General features: G+C 35.2%; 1 protein-coding gene across 2 annotated transcripts in view; it reads right to left on the bottom strand.

The window, feature by feature from the left end:
• Window positions 1-22090, bottom strand: part of GRIA2 (glutamate ionotropic receptor AMPA type subunit 2) — a gene marked incomplete at both ends in the record, with an annotated part of 148318 nt that overhangs the window by 4543 nt on the left and 121685 nt on the right. For both annotated transcript variants that reach the window (XM_081242003.1, XM_081242002.1), the window contains one exon: window positions 17219-17417. In XM_081242003.1, coding sequence (XP_081098129.1) covers window positions 17219-17417 — 199 coding nt within the window. The remainder of the gene's footprint in view (window positions 1-17218; window positions 17418-22090) is intronic.

Below are 22090 nucleotides of genomic sequence, written 5' to 3'. Positions count from 1 at the left end.
CTTACTTTTCTATTCAGAGTTTTCTCAAGTGACTTCCACCCCTCTTGGGGGAGGTGACTGTGAATAACCCCTTTTATTTTCCTAATACAGGAAGTCTGAAATGGAAACTTGAACTTGAAAACTTCCTTTTAAGGTTCATGAGGCTTTGGGACTTTTTGTTTGTTTGTTTTTTACTCTAAGGAAGTTAAAAATTATAATCTTTATCATAGAAAAAGCAAGAATAAATCAAATAAGCAGACATAATATAAATCCAAATTTGCTTAAAATGCTGCCCTAGGGAGAAGAGTAGCTTTACATATATGTGAAAGCACTGTATTTTGGTGAAAATTCACAGTCAAGAGTAAATGAAGTGTGGAGGAGGCTTACATCACTGGAGTTTAGAATACATGTAACAGGGAGAGGTGCTCAGACATTGGCTGCATTGTTTTATTGTCCCCAAGTGAATAGGGCTGCAGTGCTGAGACAGCTCATGGGCCATGTCAGCCCTCTTGTCTGGGCTACGAAAAGACCCAGACGTCCTTCCCCAAAGGTATTTTCACCCCCAATTTATAAAAGTTTCTTACCCATTAATAATATGTCGATCCTTTAATAATGTACCTAAACCACTCTTAAACCTACCTATTTCTAAACAATGCCCCTTCTTGAGATTATAGATTTAAAACTTCATTACTTAGTCAATCAGGCTTCCTCTCTGTCATGAAAATACATGTATGAGGGTGAAAGCTCCATCAGGACACCAACTAGGGAAATGTTAACCTCATGACCATAGTGAATGGCACAATATCTTGCACATATGTGTTCATAATTAATGTAGGCTAAGTGAATATTCTGGAATTGGTTAGAAAGAATAAGACCATTTTTTATTTATCTGCCTCTTTGCCTACTGGAGAAGATATTTATATTGTTTTATTCTCCTATATTCTGCCTTCATGTTCTCTACCAAATTGGAAGATGATACAATATTTGTCTCTGAGTATATAACATGAAATATTATTAAACTTCAAGATCATTTTGTAATGTGAATTCCTACAAAAAACAAGTGATATTGGAACAAAGCAGAACCCTGTAGCTCATTGCCCCAGCCCACCACCAAGTACAAAGGACACTGCACGTCTCCTGCCTCTGGTCATAGAAAAGCTGAAGACTCCCAGGCCTCCCTGAGTTACAAAGAGTGGCCTCGAGCAGTTAATGATCAGGACAACAGAGTCACAGACTCAGTGTCTGATGCACCTTCCTGAGTTGTTTTACAGATACTGTAACTGCCACCAGTGGGAAAAAGCCAGACTGCAGCCATGACATAAGCTACTCTAACTTGAGCAGTACTGAGTCTACGGCCAGCACAATTCCAAGAACTGGCCTCAAGAGAATGGGATTAACACGATTGCTCATAATAATCTATGTCTTTGTGGGCATCAAATAATTGTAGCTTGCTCTGCCTGCTTATGTAAGTGGGCAACTAAAATTGTCAAGAAAGAGATGCTATATACTCAATGTCGACGTCTTCCACTCCGAGAATACAGCACCCCATGTCAGAATGAAGAAGTTGCAGAAGATGGACCTTCGCCCCTGATCCCATAGAAATTGAATGATGTTTGACAGTGGGGAATTGAAAGCAGCTCTTTGCCCATTTCCTATTTATCCATTTCTGTCCCCCTCTAACCTTAAAACCCTAATTATAGGAATGAGATCACTAAGCAATGTAACTTAACTTCTGACTTATGTTCTCCTGAATGTACACCCTGCTTTGCCCAACGTGTTGATTCTTTTCCTAGTTTAAAAGGAGGAAGAATGAAGAATTCAGCAGGTAAAAATGAGTAGCTCTCCACCCCCAACAGATGCCCTAAGCAATCCTGCAGGCAGATCACGCAGGCAAGATAACGTCGGAAGAACGTCAGCCAGCCTGCACGCCATGAAGGATGAAGCAGAACCCAACCTCCTGCCTCGATAATTCACTGAGATTCTTTCCACATTTTTCCCTTGAAAACCTATCACGACTGAGCAAAATCTTCGGAGTTGGTTTCAGGACAAGAGTCCACCTTCTCACCAGGTTGCTGGCTTTTCTGATTAAAGCAGTTTTCTTACTACCAACACTTGCCTCTCTAACTATTGGCTTTTGAGTGGCGAGCAGCTGAACCTGAGTTTGGTAACAATATGAAAATGTTTTGGAACAAAATCATATGCTGATAGATTTCAAAATGAAGTTACACAATTTTTTAAATAAAATCATCCATTAAATATGTCAATTATTCCAAGTTTGAAATATCAATTTCGGATCATTAAAATATTACATAAAATGTTTCATAAATATAGATGCTCTTCAGAGAAAATCCAAAAAATAGCAATGAAGTAAAAGGAAAAATACAAATTAAACTCAAGATAACTTCTCTTTAAAGACTACAGTTTTGAGAGGACATTTAAATGACGTGAGTCATGTCAAAGCTAATATTCACTAAGTGAAGGAAAATGTCCTATTTCATTCATAAATGCTTTCCCATTAGTTTAAATATATTCCTCAATGTATAAATAGAATATTCTTTCTAAAGAGTAAAGGCTTTTAACAAGCAATCTAGGAAAATGCACACAGCTATATAGTGTTTTGATTAATTTACTCGATCCCTGTCTTAGTGGTTTTTGTCTCACTTGGAAGATAAGCAAGTTCTGACATGTTAATCTAGACCTACAAAGTACAAGCTTCTATTAAGTTAAATCAGTCACTGTTAATAATCAGGCTTCACACGTATTATAACATGGCATTTTAACTGAGCAGGGATTTATGATCTACTTGTGGATTAATAAAATCTACAAATTATCTAAGGTCTGAAAATACCCATTGCTGATTTGCATAAAACTAAAAGGAATTTTTTCATAGGTCAGAATTTTTGAAAGTTATACATTTTTTTCACAATGGGTTAATTCATTTGTCTCCCAGGTGTTAGTTTACTGTTTACTTTCTTAACAAAGTTAGTGAAATGTATTCATAACCATATCTGTTCAACAATATTTGTTTGAACAGATTTGACCAAAGGTGTGCAAGTATAGTAATTCACAAACAATACAATTCTGTTATGTTGAAAACTATCATCCATTAGGACAAGGCATTTATTGATTTGAACTTTCTAGCTGCCTTCAAAAAAAGAATAGGAAAAATCAGACTACATTTTGTACTGAGAGACAGTTCAAGCGATTTGTGTTTAATTTCTATTGACAATATCAGAAAAGTTGTTAGTCTGAACTAAATAACTAAATAGGTGATACCTAGAAATCCTGTTCTCCAAAGCCACAGCAATCAAAAAAGTAACCTGCAGGAAAGCAATCCAAAGGCAAAGTGAAATTCTCCCCTAGGCTTCCCATCCAAGAGCCTGAATGATAATTTATCATTATTTTATTGCCAAGACAGTTTAAGTGACAATGTTTAATTTCACCTAATCTGCAAGTTAATGGTCTGATACACTTGATAGTGCACTGCAGTCTTCAGCCTCTTGACCACTTGTTTCTTAGAATATATTTACAAATAAACTAAAATAAAAAAAAAAACAGGGATTTTTTTTCCCGGGTTAATAATAATCCCATGCACAAAAAATAGAACTTCCTATTAATATTCTGTATTTCAGCAATTCAAATTACAGACATTATTCTACATCAAAAGCATCCAGAAAATTTGGGCAACTGTCTGAAAAATGCAAGTCACGTACTGATCAAATGGATTCAATCAGCCTCTTTGTGTGGACTTCAAAAATGAGAGCCAGACAATGATGATCGCTACCCTCATAAGCAGTGTCTAAATTTGAGCATGTTTTAGCATAGTAGAAGAGGGAACACAAGCAAACCATTCTGACCTTTTAAGTAAACCACATCCTTTTCTATCATTTGTAATACTAGTCTGAGTTCTTGTCCTGAGAGAAGACAATGATGTGATGAAGAAGGAAAATGAAGGGATGGGACACTGGTTTCCAATCTCTGTTTCCAAGATGGCAAGTTCCAAGATGGCCCTAGGTAAAAGTTCTAAGTCTTTCTCAGGATCATTACAATTTCCTTTCCTACCTCTCCGCAAATCTAAGACTCCACCACAGCTAAGCCAAGGAACACTGTACTTTCTAAGTTTACATATTAAATCAAGGAAACTACTCTTTCAGGGAATATGGTGAAATGAAGTGAATTTCTTCAGCATGGCATCTGCCATCACATTTTGATGAAGAGATAAGTGACACTTTGTTAAGAGGAGATAAATCACAGCTTGGTCAAGACAACACTGATTATCTTGTGTTTCTTAAGGAGTCAAGGCTCTTTGAACATGGCTATTCAATTCCCTTCCCATATTTTGATACGATATTAGTCATAGGGATATCAATTTGACTAATATTTCATAGAAAATAATTTTAATATTTCCTTAGAGAGAAAATATACCCATTGTCTAGTACTGTTGGGGAAAGTTTTATATAAAGTAAACACACCCGATATAATTATATCTAAGAAAATGATGGCTTCTTTTCTTATGAAAGAAGACAACAGTCATTGTAATTTAATTTTTTCCTCATACAGTAATACAGGCATTAATTTCTCTACCAGCTAAATAAGTCTTTTCCCTGTTGGGAAAAAGCAACTTTTTAAAGGAAATGGTTATTATCCTTATGAAACACATACATGTTTTCAAGAGTTAAGAAAATACTGGTGCTGCCTGGCAGACATTCCTTACTGCTTAGTCTATTAACTCTTACACAGTTCACTTTCCAAAAAAAAACCAAAACAAAGCAAAGCAAACAAAAAAACAAAAACTAAGGGAGGAAAACGTACCAAAAGAATTTGCACAATGGTATTAAACATGGCATCATTTATATAAAGCATGAAAACACACACAAACAGTTCAATATGGCAAGAATGGCATTAAGTGATTCTTTTTAGGAAGGTTATTTTCAAAGTTCTAAGGGAGGTCAGATTTGAAAGAATGAAGGAGAGAGTGGCTGGAATGGAAAAAGTGGTCTTAGGAAGAAAATTTATAAATTTATCAGCTAAAGGAAAGGAAAAAGATAAAATGAAGATAAAGGAAAGTACTGTGCCAAGAAGGACTTTACAACATTGCAGAACATCTAAACATAGATTGAAGGTCAGGGAGAAGTAGCCTGTGGAGATAGAAAGACTAAAGACATAATTAGGGTATCAATTTTAGAGCAATGCCTTTGATAATTAGAAAGAGAGGCTGTCAAAGGCCATGATGGGGACATTAACTTTACAGACAAAGGCACAACTATTCTTCTGACTGGTAGGATAAAAATCTGAAGAATAAATTACGCTGGCAAATAGAAGATCTAAATCTTCTTTTACGCCTTTATCCAATACTAGAAGTGGTTTTGTTTTAATACGATTCCCCCAAAGAAAACACTCCTTGTAATGAAAATTTTGAAGTAGAACATTACTTATCTTCTCAACATACTTGAATAGTATTTGATTTAGGTTACTTAGAAGAGAGTACAATACTTAAGACATAAATCCATGTTGTCCTCATTTCAGGGGCTTTAATTGCTAACACTAACACAAGACTTTGGTAGGTGGTAGTCCCACAGCATACATATCAAGGAAATATTGCATTTATATTCCAATACGTAAATTCATTTTTGAGGGTATAAGCTGAGAACATGCTGTAAAACTTAAATAAAAACAGTATAATAAAAAAAAGTGCTTTGAAACTTGGCTCTTATTTCATAGTTTTGTTTTGTTTTGTTTTGTTTTCCAGTACGTGGGCCTCTCACTGTTGTGGCCTCTCCCGTTGCGGAGCACAGGCTCCAGACACGCAGGCTCAGCGGCCATGGCTCACGGGCCCAGCTGCTCCGCAACATGTGGGATCTTCCCGGACCGGGGCACGAACCTGTGTCCCCTGCATCAGCGGGCGGACTCTCAACCACTGCGCCACCAGGGAAGACCAAAGTAAGACTATTTTTTAGGTTTTTCTTTAAATTTAAAAAGAAGTGCATTATTTTCCCTGATGGAAAAAAAAAAACTAAAAACAAAAAAACAAAAAAACTGCAGCTACAGAAATGGTCCCTGCAAATTAAGGGAGAAGGGAAAATTAACAAGTTGTGTCATACAAATAAATATTTTTAGAGAATTTAATTCTATCAACTTAACACTTCTTACTCATCCTTTAGCTGAAAAACATGAGTTTTTGCTCATATATTGATTTTTTAATACAATAAAAAACCACACCATCTGTTTCATGTAAAAAAAAAGGAAACATTTGAATAAAGTCAATATGAATATTTTCTTAGACATTCCTTTGCTCACTTAGTTTTAGTAAAATTTGATGTTTAACACTATAACTTCTTGGATTTAAAATGAAAAATTTATATTCAGAAATTGTCAATTCCTTGAAGTCACGAGTCAAGTCAGTGGGAAATATTTTTAGAATCATTAAAATCAGATGTCCAAAGTAATTATGAACATTTTATATCAACTCTCACAGTATGTTTTTCTCTTTCTTATTAAAATGCAATAATTACCTATTTATAAATGATTGCAGTTAATAAAATATTTTACAGAAGTGTGGTTTGATTTGTTTGATATCATGAGGATTTTTCTATATGGGTAATATGCCATTTTAAATAGAACTAATTCTCTAATAATATTAACAAGATTCACATTAAACTATATTTCCAGTGATTTCTCAGTTTCTTAAAAACTGAACAAGTATTTATGAAAGCATATAACTAAAAGGGTTTTTAACAGCTTAAAATTTTCAAAGGATTAGCACTGGAATGGACCTTAAAAATCACTTACTGTATTCCAAGCCCTTTATTTTAGAAGCAAAGACTCAGAGAGATTAAATAACTTGTCTAAATTAGCATAGTTTGTCCGCCCCAGAAGAACCAAGACTACAATCTGGATACTTAAATCTTCAATACATGTGTATATGCACTAAATCAGAAAAATACTGAAGAGTAGTATTCAGATAAGCAATGTTTTATTAAGAAGAAACAAATCACTTGACAATATTATAAAATTTAGAGAAATTCAGTTAAATATTTCTGTATAATTTATTACAAAGTAAACTGAGGCTCAACTAAATTGGATTTGTGGCAGCATTTTAATCAACCAAAAGCAAAGCTAAGTTATGCCTCAGTGTTCTGGTTGGAATTTTGAAATTACTTTCAAATGTGAAAAATAGAGTCAGGTTAATGCATATATTATTAATAGAATCATATCCTTCTGATTATTTTCTGCTTGGAAAACGATGTCTTTAAATTTTAAAATGTAATTGGTATTTCCATACATTTTCATTCCCTTACAAATGGTAAATGTCAGTACTAAAGTGTTCTACTAATGCATCTTATTTATTACCCATATGTGCACACAGGCATATAATGTGAATTAATAAAGCAATAGGAAGAGTAAGTGGTCCCCTATGGTCACGTCTTTTATTTTTAATACGGTTACTCAATTAACCCATTTAAGGTCTACAATGAACAGATATTTTGAGTATCATCAATGTTTGACAAAATAACTCATATTATCCTTGTGGATTAAATGGAGAGCTATGGTTATCAGAATTAGATGGGTTTATAATTAAAATATCAGTCACACCCAAAGAGTATTGGTTATTAATTAACATGAAAATACTGTGCTGAAGGGAAACTTTTGTTATAGCACTGATTCCATACATAGCCCCACTGTGTTCAGCGTTTCAGTCAATTTGGATGAATACATAAATGACAAATGCTTCAAAGTTTCAGATATTTATATAATAGGTAACAGAATCAATATTTCAATTTTATGGGCTTGGGCAAATAAGCCAAAATCCAAGGTAAAATTTAACAAGGATGAAGAGAATATCTGGCACGTGGTTTCAATCGATCGCATACTCACAGAATGAAAGACATGAGGCTAATCAAAATTCACCTTAAAATCACCCAGGTTTTCAGTAAGCAACACTTTTAGGGCAAGCTATTAGTAAGCTACAGTTACCACAAAAGCTAATAGACTTGAGGGTTTTAAATGAAATCAAGTCTAGGTAACAGAGCTGTTACTTCAAATACGCTGAGGGCCAAGAAGGAAATGAGAGTGAAACAGACAGGAAGGCGGTAGTATAGAATAGTGTGTCTGTAGTAACTGCAGAGTCATTCTCTAGCTAAAGGCATTCTTTGTTTTTTTCCCTCCTTTTAAAAAAAGAAAATGTAAACACTATGTTGCCAAAGAACACAAGTGTTCAGGTTGAAATTGGTCTGAAATCTGAATTGTCAGAGTCTGGCTAAAACCCTTTCTAGTTAGAAAAAGTCACATACCATGTCTAGACACCACACTTTAAGAATAATACTGGGAATTCCCTGGCTTCCAGTGGTTAGGACTCAACATTCTCACTGCTGAGGGCCCAGGTTCAATCCCTGGTCTGGGAACCAAGATCCCACAAGCCACATGGTGGAAACGAAAAAATAATAATAATACTGAGAAACCTACATTTAAAGGGTAAAGATATAGAATGAAGGGTTTGAAAACATATTTCAGAATTCTTAGGCTGGGTATGGGAACATTTAAGGAAGAGATGATAGTTATTTTCATGTATTTGATTCATCTGTATTATGAAAATGAAAGCAATTACGAAAGTCAGAATTAGGACCAGTATATGAAAATACTTAAGAGGCAAGTTTTAGTTCCAAAGATCTTGCTAAAAACTGTAACAATGAAAACCGCAACAAAGTGGAATTGGGTGTTAAGAAAAGTCGTAAGTCAGCCTTCACAAGGCACACTCAAAAATGGCTTGAAGAGTTAATTCTTCACAAATGTCATACTCTTTCAACTGCAAACAGAGTTTGAGAGGTAGTTTATAACCCAAGCCCTACAGTTAAAGAGAGAATGCTGAGGCCATCTGAGATTACCAAGGATCAGAAATAAATTTTTCTTCAATGTGGGATTTGCTCCTAAAACACGTTGATTGAACTTACTTAACCTCAACAACAAGAATAGAGCGTTTTAAGTGTGGGTTTTTAAAAGCAATTAAAAGATGTACGCAATTACAGGCAAATTTGGGTTCTGTTGGCTCACTAGTCTAATCTAAAAGGGCTGGCGATTTTTTTTTTAAAGGAACTCCTTTATCTATTTATTTATTTATTTTTGCTGTGTTGGGTCTTTGTTTCTGTGCGAGGGCTTTCTCTAGTTGCGGCGAGCGGGGGCCACTCTTCATCACGGTGCGCGGGCTTCTCACTACCGTAGCCTCTCTTGTTGCGGAGCACAGGCTCCAGATGCACAGGCTCAGTAGTTGTGGCTCACGGGCCTAGTTGCTCCGCGGCATGTGGGATCCTCCCAGACCAGGGCTAGAACCCGTGTCCCCTGCATTGGCAGGCAGATTATCAACCACTGCGCTGCCAGGTAAGTCCCTTTTTTCTTTTTTCTAATGGCCATCCTAACTGGTGGGCACTATCTCATTGTGGTGTTGATTTGCATTTGCCTGATGATTAGTGGTATTGAGCATATAACCTGCTGACCATTTGCTAGTCTTTGGAGAAATGTCCATTGAAGTCCTTTTCCAATTTTTTAATGAGGTTATTAGGTTTTTGCTATTGAGTTGTTAGATATTTTGCATGTTTATCTTTATCAGATATATGGTTTCCAAATATGTTCCTCCTCTCCATAGTTTGCCTTTCCACTCTGTGGATTGTTTCCTTTGCTGCACAAAAGCTTTTGAATTTAATGCAGTCCACTGGTCTACTTTTGCTTTTTTTTGCCTGTGCTCTTAGTGTCATAGCCAAGAAATCCTTGCCAGGACCAAAGTCCTGAAGCTTATCCCCTTTGTTTTCTTATATGAAGCTCTACTGTTTCAGATCTTGCTTTTAGATAGTTAATCCATTTTTAGTTGGTTTCTGTGTATGGTATAATACATGGGTCCTATTTTGTCCTTTTACATATAGATACCCAGTTATCTCAACACTATCATTTCCCCACTGTGGAGTCTTGATGCCTTTGTCAAAGTTCACTTAAATGTACATCCATGGGTTTATTTCTGGGATCTCTCTTCTGTTCCACTGGCCTATAAATGTGTCTTTATGCCAGTGCCATAATGTTTTGATTACTATACCTTTCTAAAATGTTTTGAAGTCAGGGAGTGTAAGGCTTCCAGCTGTGTTCTTGTTTGTCAAGATTGGTTTAGCTATTTCTGATTCTTTGCATGTCCATATGAATTTTAGGAATTTTTTCTATTTCTGCAAAAAAATTGATTTGATTTTGATAGGGATTGCACTGAATCTTTAGATCACTTTGTGTAGTATGGACATTTTACAATATTAAGTCTTTTAATCCATGAATAAGGGATGCCTTTCCATTTATTGTGTCTTCTTTAATTTCTTTCAGCCATCTTTTGGAGTTTTCAGCATACATGTCTTTTACCTCCTTGAATAAGTTTATTCTTAAGTATTATATTTTATTCTTTTTGATGCTGTTGTAAATGGGACTTTTTCCTAATTTTCTTTTCAGATTGTTCATTGTCAGTGTAGAGAAATGCAACTGTATCTGTATATTGATTTTGTATCCTGCAAATTTCCTAAATTTCTAACAGTTTTTTGTGGAATTCTTTGAGTTTTCTATATATAAGATCAAGTCATCTGTGAACAGAGATAATTTTACTTATTTTCCAATTTGGGTGCCTTTTATTTCTTTATATGTATATGTATAGCTGATTCACTTTGTTATACAGCAGAAAGTGACACACCACTGTAAAGCAATTAAACTCCAATAAAGTTGTTAAAAAAGAAATAAATGAACTTTGGCTACTGTCTCACACCATATCAAATATCAGTGCTAGATGGATTGTATGCCTAATGTGAATGGTAAAACAAGCTTTTATTAGAAGTTAAGAACATCTTCATAATATTGGGGCAAATATTTATTAAAAAGGACACAAAAATCCTTAACCATAAAAGAAAAGATTGGTATATTGAACTTCATAAACATTAGTGCTTTCTGGTCGGTGCTTTCTGTGACAGAAGTCAGAAGAGTGGCTATGTTCAAGTATGGACTGGGAGCCTCATCTTGATCTAAGTGATGGTTATATGGGTGCATATATATGTAAAAATTCACTGAGCTGTCACTTAAGATCTGTGCACTTTATACGTCATACTGCATTAAAAATATGATCACTAAAAAAAAAAAATTCAATACTGTCCTCAGATGCTGTGTGGAATGGTGAGAACATTTAAAATGCCAGAGAAAGAAAACTGCCAAGCAGGGAGCAAATGGTTTGAACCTGTCCTGGATTATCTAGAGAAGTCTTGGACATGCAGAATTGTCAGCTGTGCAGACTTTCATGACTAATCAAGCTCCCCAAAAAACTAAGGAAGAAAAATCTGTAATAATATGACTAACCACATCAGAGTGACTTAGAACATATCCAGTAGTGCTGTTTGTTACTAATTTATTCACATTCAGCATTGATTTAGTACTGAGTGTTTTAGAAACTATTTAAAGAGTTAAGCATGACTGAAAGATCTGTAAAGGGTCTATTTTGATATTAGTGACATACATATAGTCAACTATACCCATTTCATCTCCATAATATTTGAAAGATATATGTATGTATATGTATTCATGTATATAAAGCTAAGAAATATGTGTATGTATTTGTACATTTATATATACAAAGCTAGGTGTATATATATTTCTACCCACACAGAAATAGGTGATATATAGGAAACTATGGCAGAAAGATCTTTAGCTATACCATAAATAAATAAGTATGGAGAACCACCACAAATTAGTGAAATCTGTTCTATAAAATATCAGTAAGGAAATCATGCTTGCATTATTGCTAAACACAAGAAATAAGTGGAAGAAAGTGTAACTATAATGAAATAGCACTTAATGCAGCTCTATACGGAAGCTGCTATAATGGCTAAAACATTTTTATTTACAAATATATTGCAATCAATATTTTATATATTAACATAAATAAGTGTATCTTATGCTAGAGAAGGAATTGAAAAAAAAAGGTTGCTGCCTTTAAAAGGATAAATTATTGTAATTCTCTTGTATTTGTGGTTATTATATGGTAAAGGAAAATTTCAAACCAGTCTTTTCAGTCAGGTAAGGCACACCTGCATTAATGCTATGTATTTTTCTATCATTTATACTCTCTGGAAACTCTGTGAAAAGTCTACAATGCTGGAAAACAACAATATGGATTATTATGGATTATTATCTGACTAAATCAATCTTCTGAGAACGGCATAATTAACTTCATTTAATGAGAAGGGGAATACCTTTATTTTGACCATATTTTAGAATCTCTTCCTTCCAACACCAGCATAATTAAAGGAGACCACTTACTCAGAGACACACCGAGTAAGATAAACAGACTGCAGTGTGGGGATTTAGGATAGGCACGAAGTACTTCCTTTTTGCAAGTTAATACTTTTGTTTCATGGATTGACAGGCCAATGATAGGTTTATTTATAAAGCCCTTTTCTATTCCCCACATCTAAGTTTTTGTAGGAAAATAATGCACATAGTTCTTATAAAATCATCTTCTGCTCATCTAATTCAAGATCTGTCCTCTTTTTGAGAGAAGAAATTATCAAAATGTGAAAGTCTAAAAATAGTGGTGTATAATTGATAGCCTAATTCTTTCTTAATTATAGGTGTGTTACAGTGGCACTATAATTAGGCAAGATCAGCAGCTCCAAAATGAGTCAGACTTTATCTTTCACTCTATACGAGGATGTACACGGGTTCCGTGAGCAGAAAACTCTGGAAGAGGAAGATGCAGGGTCTATTTCCTCACACCTCTTGTTGGTTACAAGATTGTCCCCTATTTACTCTCTCTAGCACAACAAAGTAAATATTCCATTCATATTTGTTTTACTGATTATCACTTAAAGAACATATAGATTTTTAAATTAGAAAATTTACAGCTTAAATTGGAATTCTAAAACTAATGCACACACGCTAACTTCCCTAAAACAATATTAATATAACCCATAATTATTAAATTATGTACCTGAAATCTGATTTAAAAAAACTTTAGATTTAAATTGAGTAATTATCATCCTAACAATGACAAAACAGATTCCTATAAATGAGATGAAATATTCTTCTTATAATTTTATTTATTTATTTTTGCGGTACGCAGACCTCTCACCGTTGTGGCCTCTCCCGTTGAGGAGCACAGGATCCGGACGCGCAGGCTCAGCGGACATGGCTCACGGGCCCAGCCACTCCACGGCATGTGGGATCTTCCCAGACTGGGACACGAACCCGTGTCCCCTGCATCGGCAGGCATACTCTCAACCACTGCACCATCAGGGAAGCCCTCTTCTTATAATTTTATATAAGATGCTTTCATCCCTTCAAATATGTATCTTTAGGAAATATCAGTTAATGCTGAGACAAAAGACTAGGCTCTCAGAACTCCGAATTCTGTTTTAAAACTGGCCCTTTAATCTCTAAATGGTCTTAAACAAGTTATGTTTCCATCTTTTAGCTAGTTATACATCTTTAAAATTCAGACAGTGACTACCTTCTCAAATCAGTTTCTCCAATGGCTAAATCCAAAGCTCCTGCTGTGATAAAATCAGAAAGTTGACTTGATAGACACTGTGATAGTAGAAAGTTTATAATAATATAAATGATAAAACCCCTCTTCATAAACAGCATAAGAAACAAAAAGCTATCAGTAAAGTCATATTAGGAAACATAAGATAACTGTTAGAACGTTAAGTATTAGCAACTGGTAAAAGTTGTGTCTTCCACATGTAATTAGCTGTCTTGGGCATGAGAGTAAGTATTAAATATAAGAGACAGCCAGAGAACAAAAAGCACAGTACTTGTCCTCAGTCTGGGGCCAGCCTACTCCCTCTGCATCCCCACTCCTGGAGGATCGGGCACCACGATGGTCAATCTCCCATCACTCACCCTGTCCTGCACCCACTTTCCAGGAGCCCCAAATGCCCCTAAGTTTAAAGGACAGTTGAGAGAGAGGACGACCCAAGTGTGTGGTGAATGTTAATTTTAGGAACAGAAGCAAGGAGCATTTCCTTTGCACCTCTTTCCACCATAAGCTTAGAAATTCAACCAGACTACTGCCAATAGCCAGATTGTAGAATATAACCTAGGTTTTAAGGGGAAAAAATGTCAATGAAAGTCAATTATATTTTGCCTTTATAATGTCTAGGAATAAGCTTCATCTCATCCAATACGTTTGGAATAAGACTCTATAAGAGAAATTCTTTTTTTTACAAAAGGGAATTTGTTATTCAACTTCCATATACTAAAGCAATAAACTCTGTGGGGAAAGGTATGAGACGCGATGGCTACTGCCACAAGCCAGAGTATCCCTGAAAACACCTTTGAGAGTCAGAAGCAAAATTAAGATTGCCCTCACTATTGTCACCATGGTACCCAATTATCCAACATTAATACAGTTAGAAAAACTATTCAAATTGCTCAATTTAGCAGCACCTTTTCATTTAATCCAACTTTTAAAGAAACATAACTTTTGTACATATTTTGCCAAATCACAGCCATGCCATGTTTTAATGGTGGCATTAATAGGCAGGCTCCTATTCACTTTGGCGATGTGTGCTGTTCCAATAGCCTCCCTTCACTGGTACAAACAGAATGAACAGTGTGGCTTTTAAGTACTTTTGAGCCCACACCTTCCTTCTCTAGATAAGGAGAAGCTGACTGCTATGCTATAGCACTGAGACCTAGCCAAGGTCATGCATCAACAATTCCTTTTGAAGGTATATTGAGAGGAACTGTGAGGCCCTGTCTGGATTTCCACCATTATAATTCTCTAACGTGACATACGCAAACACGGAGGTGACCAAAACAAAGCAGGAGAGCAGCGAAGTGAATCCGGAAGAAGGAAGGAAAAACAGTGCACGGAAAGCACTCTTTAGGAGTAGAAGTCCTCAGCACACATTTATCTGCTAGAATTTGGTCAAATCCTCACATTTATCCGAGCTTAAATTTAATAATGTACAACATGCAAACAAAAGCGATTGCCCCAACTATCAGACAGAAATACTGTGAGATTCAGAGATGATGCATAAGAAACTGCTTTGGGAAACTATACTCATTAAAGTTATCAGGTTGCCTAAATACTCACATCACTTCTCTACTATTCTAGGGAAGGAAATCACCACAATCCTATATAGGCGAATGGCACCCCACAGATATGTCAGCGTGTGTGTGCATGCGTGCATGCACGTGCATGTGTGTGTGTGTGTGTGTGCTGCACGTGGGGACCATGGTCTCCATGGGGTTACTGAGCTGAAACACAAGAGTAGCAGCATCCTCTGCCCAGAGTCACACAGCCTTCTCACCCTGTCTCCTGGGGAGTTTGCATATTCTAATCATGAAATCTTGGCATCTCGCTGATTAAGGCACGTGTTTCTATGATCGAGTTCAGGTACACTGAAAAGCTCTGAGATCCTGAACGTGCAGTTGCTGAGAACAGTTGGTCCTCTTGTTGTCCAAACAAGCTGATGAGAGTAACTCTCAACAGACAGTGTCTGGAAACAATTAAGGTTATTTTTGTCAATATAAGGAGCACTAAGTAAACCATGATCTGACAAGTCTCTGCCTCGTTCATAGGTCTCATTTACCTCAAGAGTGTGGAATACCAATAAAATATACCAGTAAAATAAAAGCAAGCCCTATCGGGACACAAACAATTTAAAAATGTTTCAAAATACACTTCTAATTGAGAATCATGCAATATTCTAATTTATTTTAATAGGTCCAATGTTATGATCAGGCTAGAGCACTGTGTTATATTAAGAGTATTGCAACTATTTTCAGGAGTAGCAGTAAATTGTCATTAGTAACAAATATGCATTACAACATTCATATGAGCATCAAAGTCAAAGTACCCGCTGACAGATGGACCACACTCTCAGCTTACGTCACAGTACGTAGTGCAAGAGTCAAGGTCCTGCCCTCCCCACATAGAGCCAAGTTATTTTCTGTTGTCAACTGTCAGACAACATCACTTTTTCTCCCGTGATATCTGGAGCACAACTGATGTTATTTGGAAAAGAGACCAGTGGCAATGCAGAAAGAGACAGTCTTCAAATTACAGTCTACTACTTCAGCTGGAAGTTGAAAGTCCTACTCCTAACTCAGAAGTAAACTGGCCTGGATCTCACTCAAACTTAGGTACACTCAAAGATGGATTATCAGAGATCATCATATGCCACGTATTTGGCTTAACGTCAATACCAAAGTTTACTTGCTATATTTAAGCATTTTAATAGAATGAGTTCTTATAGAGAGATAATAGTATAATGAAAGAAAGTTATACCAACATCAGCCTCTGGAGTGGTGCCCATAAACAGAGACCATCATAAGGCCACAGATCTTTTAAAAACTAAAATACATTTAATAGACACATTGTAATTATGATTCCCATTTTAAAAGTCGAGAAGTTGAAGGCCTTTGTTAGCCTTTGCTTGGAGGGTTTAACAGAAAGTTTGGAATTTCCAGATATGAACACAATCTGTTTCCTGACTTAGAATTAACATAACAGATTGGAAAGTGAGTTTTCAACTGTAAATTATGTAAGATAGATGGAAGTCATGCTTTAACATAAAATACAACATCCTTTTCTTTTAAAAATAATCACTTAAATTTAACTATACTTTGCTTCAATTTTGTTCCGAAAAGACAACCAATTTTTTAAAAAAACTAGATTTCTTTGCAACAAAGTGTTTTTCTCCGAAGGAGTCAGGAATCAAACAAAAGGATAGAGATAGTGCTAAGTATAGGGGTAGGGGAGGGAGCGAGGTAGAGTCAAGGTTAAAAACAGACATAGAAAACAAACTTATGGTTATCAAAGGGGAAAGGGCGGGGGGTGGGATATATTAGGAGGTTGGGATTAACATACACTCTACTCTCTACTATTTATAAAATAGACAACCAACAAAGACCTACTGTATAGCACAGGGAACTCTACTCAATATTCTGTAATAAGCTAAATGGGAAAAGAATTTGAAAAAGAATAGATTATATGTATATGTATAACTGAATCACTTTGCTGTACAACGGAAAGCAACACAACATTGTACATCAGCTATAGTCCAATATAAAATAAAAATTAAAAAAAAAACAGAAATAGAATTAGAGACAGGGATGGAAGTTACTTGCACACAGTACCTTTGTGTAGACCATGGGAGGAGGGGCAAGGGGGCACAAAGTTTAATTGCAAGAACAAAATCAGAAGTTACAAAGCAGAATCTCTTACCCTGAAAAATTCCTTAGTGGAACCAGAGTCTAATGTTCCATAAGCAATTTCTGTTTGCTTAGAAAGATCCTCCGCACTTTCAATGGGAGACACCATCCTCTCTACGGTCAGGAAGGCAGCTAAGTTAGCCGTGTAGGAAGAGATTATGATCAGGGTAAAGAACCACCAAACTCCTCCAACAATGCGCCCAGACAGGGATCTGATAACAAGTACGAAATGGATTTGTAAAGCGAAATGAATGACCTCGTAAGAAAACAAGTTAGCAGTATTATGCAAATATCGATTTATAGGGGAATATTTAACTTTATACTTTTCAATATATCTGCTAGTTGATGATACTTGAAATTATTAAACCTTCTGGGCAAGGAGTACAGATTTGCTAGATTTGATGAGGCAGCCAGAGGCAGAACTTCAGATTCCTGAGATTCTTTCATAGTTATCATGGCCAAATAGTTTAGGGTATGAAATATCCTAACAATCAATTTCAAGAAATGTGCAAATAATCTATCCAGTGCTCATACTACTTTATCCACTCAGGACATAAGTAAACAAACAATAGAATCTAAGATCAACAGCGAAACTCAGAACAATTTTGACAAACAAAATCAAATATCAAAAATAAAAGAGTATGTACCACAGATGTGGCTTTAAACACCGAAGAAGCCCTCCTTTTAATCCAGCCAATGAAGTTCCAAAACCCTCAAAAAAGGTCCAAAATTTCATTAGGTATTGTTTTTGTGTGTGCAGAAACGTAGGTTTTAGATACAGTACAAGATAAAAATGGAAAATAGTGATACTACAGACAAAGTATGACACAAAATATTATTCTTAATGAATAAAAATCTGATGCTTCAGGGCATGGACAGCTATGACCCTGCTCCTTTGTGCCTCCTGCTTAAGAAAAAAAAGAAAACTCAAGGAGAACAAATTAGACATGTAAAAGTTTGCCAAGATATAAATTCCTAGTCTGAAATATAATAACTATTTCTGTGACCATAAATTCTTACTTAAAATACTTTTCAAAAGCTTAATTGATTCCTAGTAATTTATTGGTAGATAAACCCTAGGTAGATAAATGTAGACATGTAGATACAGAAAGAGATATATAGGGTATTATTTGGTAAGATTTGGTGGGGTTCTACATATAATGGTATTTGAGTAGTATTAACACGACAATATAATAACTTTTTCTTTTTTGTTAATAACTCTGTTATGCCTAAAAATTAAACCTTCTACAGTGAAGAGGTAACACTTCTAAAAATTTAAATCATGAAAATGTGCAAATTTATGACCTAAACTAAACCTCCTGACAATTAATAACAAGAAATATGTTTGATGAAACATAGATACTACATCAATTAGGTCGTATTTGTAGAATAAACTACTCAAGCAGTCAAGAAAAGGGGTGAAGCTAAAAGTAAAGATTTTTTAGACAAAAACATCTGCAGCTAAAATAAAAGAGAAAAAGAGAGAGAGCACGCAAGCAATGAAAAAAATAATATAATGAAGAGCCTTTACCAGTCTCTAAGAGTTGCAAAGAATGAAACAAATACGATAGAATGGAAAAAAGTTAAACAAGTCTCACTTATATTCTGAAAAGGATATTAAATACATTTTGATTTTGGAAAAACCCCATGTAGACACAGCCACTCTCAAAATGTTCACTATTTATTCCATCACAGTGGAAGGTATAATTATATGACATGTACCCTATACTGAAGAGGGTAGATTCCGTATCTGACTACTCACAGTCCCTAAAACAAAACTGATTGCATGGTAATTGCTTTTGATACTATACCTTTCAGGTTTATTTGTAATATATTTGAGAATCATTTTTATAAGTCATTCTGTTCTAGTTGTAAATTTAATTAAATATGCCTGTTTATTTAGAGTGTGTGAGATAACCCCCTAAATTTATTCAACTTGTGCATCATTCAAAACAGAAAATTATTGAGCAATTTATTATTTACTTGTAAGTGTTTTCAAAGGATCAATTATGATTCTGAATGAGTTCCTGAGAAATTTTATTCAGAGGAGCAAATTCAATATTATGTTTCATGGTGACAGACAAAAATGTTTTTCTTTTTTTTTTTTTGCGGTACGCGGGCCTCTCACCACTGTGGCCTCTCCTGTTGCGGGGCACAGGCTCCGGACGTGCAGGCTCAGCGGCCATGGCTCACGGGCCCAGCCACTCCGTGGCATGTGGGATCCTCCCGGACCGGGGCACGAACCCATGTCCCCTGCATCGGCAGGCGGACTCTCAACCACTGTGCCACCAGGGAAGCCCCAAAAATGTTTTCTAATTAAAAATAAAACTTTCATCTCTCAGTATCTGCACTAACGGAGCAAATAAATGCACATATTCTTCCATTTCTTTTTAATCTCTATTAAATAATTATTTTAAGAATGCAATTTTTAAATCATTGAATCCTTTAAGGATATTGGGGGGGGGGAGAAGAAAACCGGAGAATAAGAGTCAACTTTACAACAGTTTGCTCTCATAATTCTGTGGTCCTAGTCATCACAAAACTATAGTTAACATATTCTAAACTTAATTTCAGGCAATGACCAATTCACTTCAATAAACCATTCTATATTAAAATTTAAATGTGTTCTACTCATATAAATGCTAGAGTTCCATATCATATTTTACTTGGAAAAAGTTGATAAATATCATTTAAAATATATAAAGAGCATCTCTAAAGTGATCTGTGGATTTCATACATTATTATTAAGTTTTTTTAGGTACTAGGCTGCTCTATTCTTTCCTAATCTAGAGTTACCATCATTGCATTCTAAAAAATGATAGTTTGGTTCATTTAAAAAAATCCTTGAATTTGCCAATATTAGGTAGTAAGTTCAATTGGTAAATGCACATATACCATAAAGTGAAAGATACATATGCTTGAAAATTTTAATAAAGTGGATTTTGCTTATATATATACATATATATCTATTCATATATATTCTGTGGCCAAAAAAATGAAAACAAGGAAAAATATGTTATCTAAAATTGATATATCTTACCAGGAATTAAAAATGATTACATGTGAAAGTTTAGTGAGTCATGACTCATGAATGAAATCATAAGTGAAGAAAAAAGATAATATTTTAGGAAGCAGGCTTGTTGAAAATTAGAATGTCACTATGTCATGGTGGACTCTGGAAAAACACAGATTAAATGTCCCTTATGCCCCAGCTCCTATGTGTCAATATGTTTTCTGATCCTAGACAAGCACTGGATGCCAAAACAATTACCTTTAGAGCCCTGATGCATGAGGAGCGGGGCAAACAAACCTGGGTCCATCGATGGGAACCCAGGTCAATATGTCCTGTGTCCTAATGAACCTTCACATGCTTCTCCTGCTTATTCAAAAGGCAGAGCATAGTTTGTGGAACCTTAGGATAACTGCCTGATATCTCAGGACTCTGGTTACATCATACTTCAGGAGCCTTCTTACCAAAGATGAATCACTTCATTGTTATTTATGAGCCACAATGTTCTCTGAGATTCCAATCTGGTTAGTATTTTCCTCCTTCATCATTAGAAACTTCTCTTTATGTCTTTAAGTTCAATCAGATCAACTATAGAGATGAAACTCTGAATCTTATATGTTTTGTCAGAGGTCATTATTATATATATATATATATATATATATATATATATATATATATATATATATATAGTATGTAATAATAATTATTATATGCTATACATTAAAATTATATATCTCTATATATACAATGCAAGTACCATTGATATAGTTCTAATTTAGTGCAGTTCCATAGAGAAGCCACAGGGAACTTGATGGAATTAAGATTGTTCAGATCCATAAAATTCATAAGAATGTGCCCTGCTATCTGAGAAGTAAGTAATTGATAATTTCTGCATACATGATATATTCCCTTTATCTTGATGGGTGGAGTATACAAAATAGATCACGGAAGATACAAAATTTTGAGCTCCACATATAGTTGTTTGAAATTAATCACTTCTTATCCCCAAAGTGCTCAAAAACTAACAATAATGAAATAGTATTTAAGAAGCTATTGCCTCTGTTAGTTATTAAGATACCCATAGAATCAAAGGAGGGTAATTGAGCCCAAATTAAAATGTGCTGGTAGATCGATAATCGTATAGGCTTTAAATGTGAAAGCAATCACATTAGGAAAAGTATGATTTACTCCTCTGAAGAACCAGACATGGCTATCATTCTTAATCATGTATGTGACATGAATAAAGGCAATGTGTGTTTTGTGATATATTCATTATATTTAGGCATTCTAGGGCAGGAATTAAAATATCATAATGAGAATAGGGATGTAGGAATTTATTCCATCCTGTGTGTGTATTACGATTCAATATGGCACAAGCGTTTGTAACAATCAGCCATTATTATTACCCACCTATATATTTCTAGATACTTGGAAAATATATTATCATACATTCTTTTTAACCCAACAACCTAACCTTTAAAAAAAAAAAACCACAAATTTTATAAATATCTCTCTCATGTCATTTCCATGAGCTAATAATGGTGGGAAAGAAAAAAGAGAGAGATGAGATGTGTGCAAATGAAGTTTTGTTGCTTTTGTAGTTAGTAAGTAATGCTGCCCATTTTCCCATATACAGGCCTGTGGATCAACACACAGATGACTGTAAAATGAGAATATGCAGCAAAAACACGGTACCCCTCCAAGAAGGCATGGAATCATAGGAACCTTATGCATTTTATAGCCTCTCCATGGTGTGTATAATCTCACCAGGGAAATACAGGATCAACATTCAAAGAATATTGCTCAAATATTTCACAGGCTTACGCCGATGGTAAGAGTCTGTCCTTACGAGTCTTACACTGTTTGGACAGGTAG

The sequence above is a fragment of the Mesoplodon bidens genome, assembly GCF_964165515.1.
Source record: "Mesoplodon bidens genome assembly, chromosome: 1".
Taxonomy (NCBI): Eukaryota; Metazoa; Chordata; class Mammalia; order Artiodactyla; family Ziphiidae; genus Mesoplodon; species Mesoplodon bidens.
The sequence above is the reverse complement of the archived record's forward strand: the minus strand, read 5'-3'. Positions and strand labels throughout refer to the sequence as shown.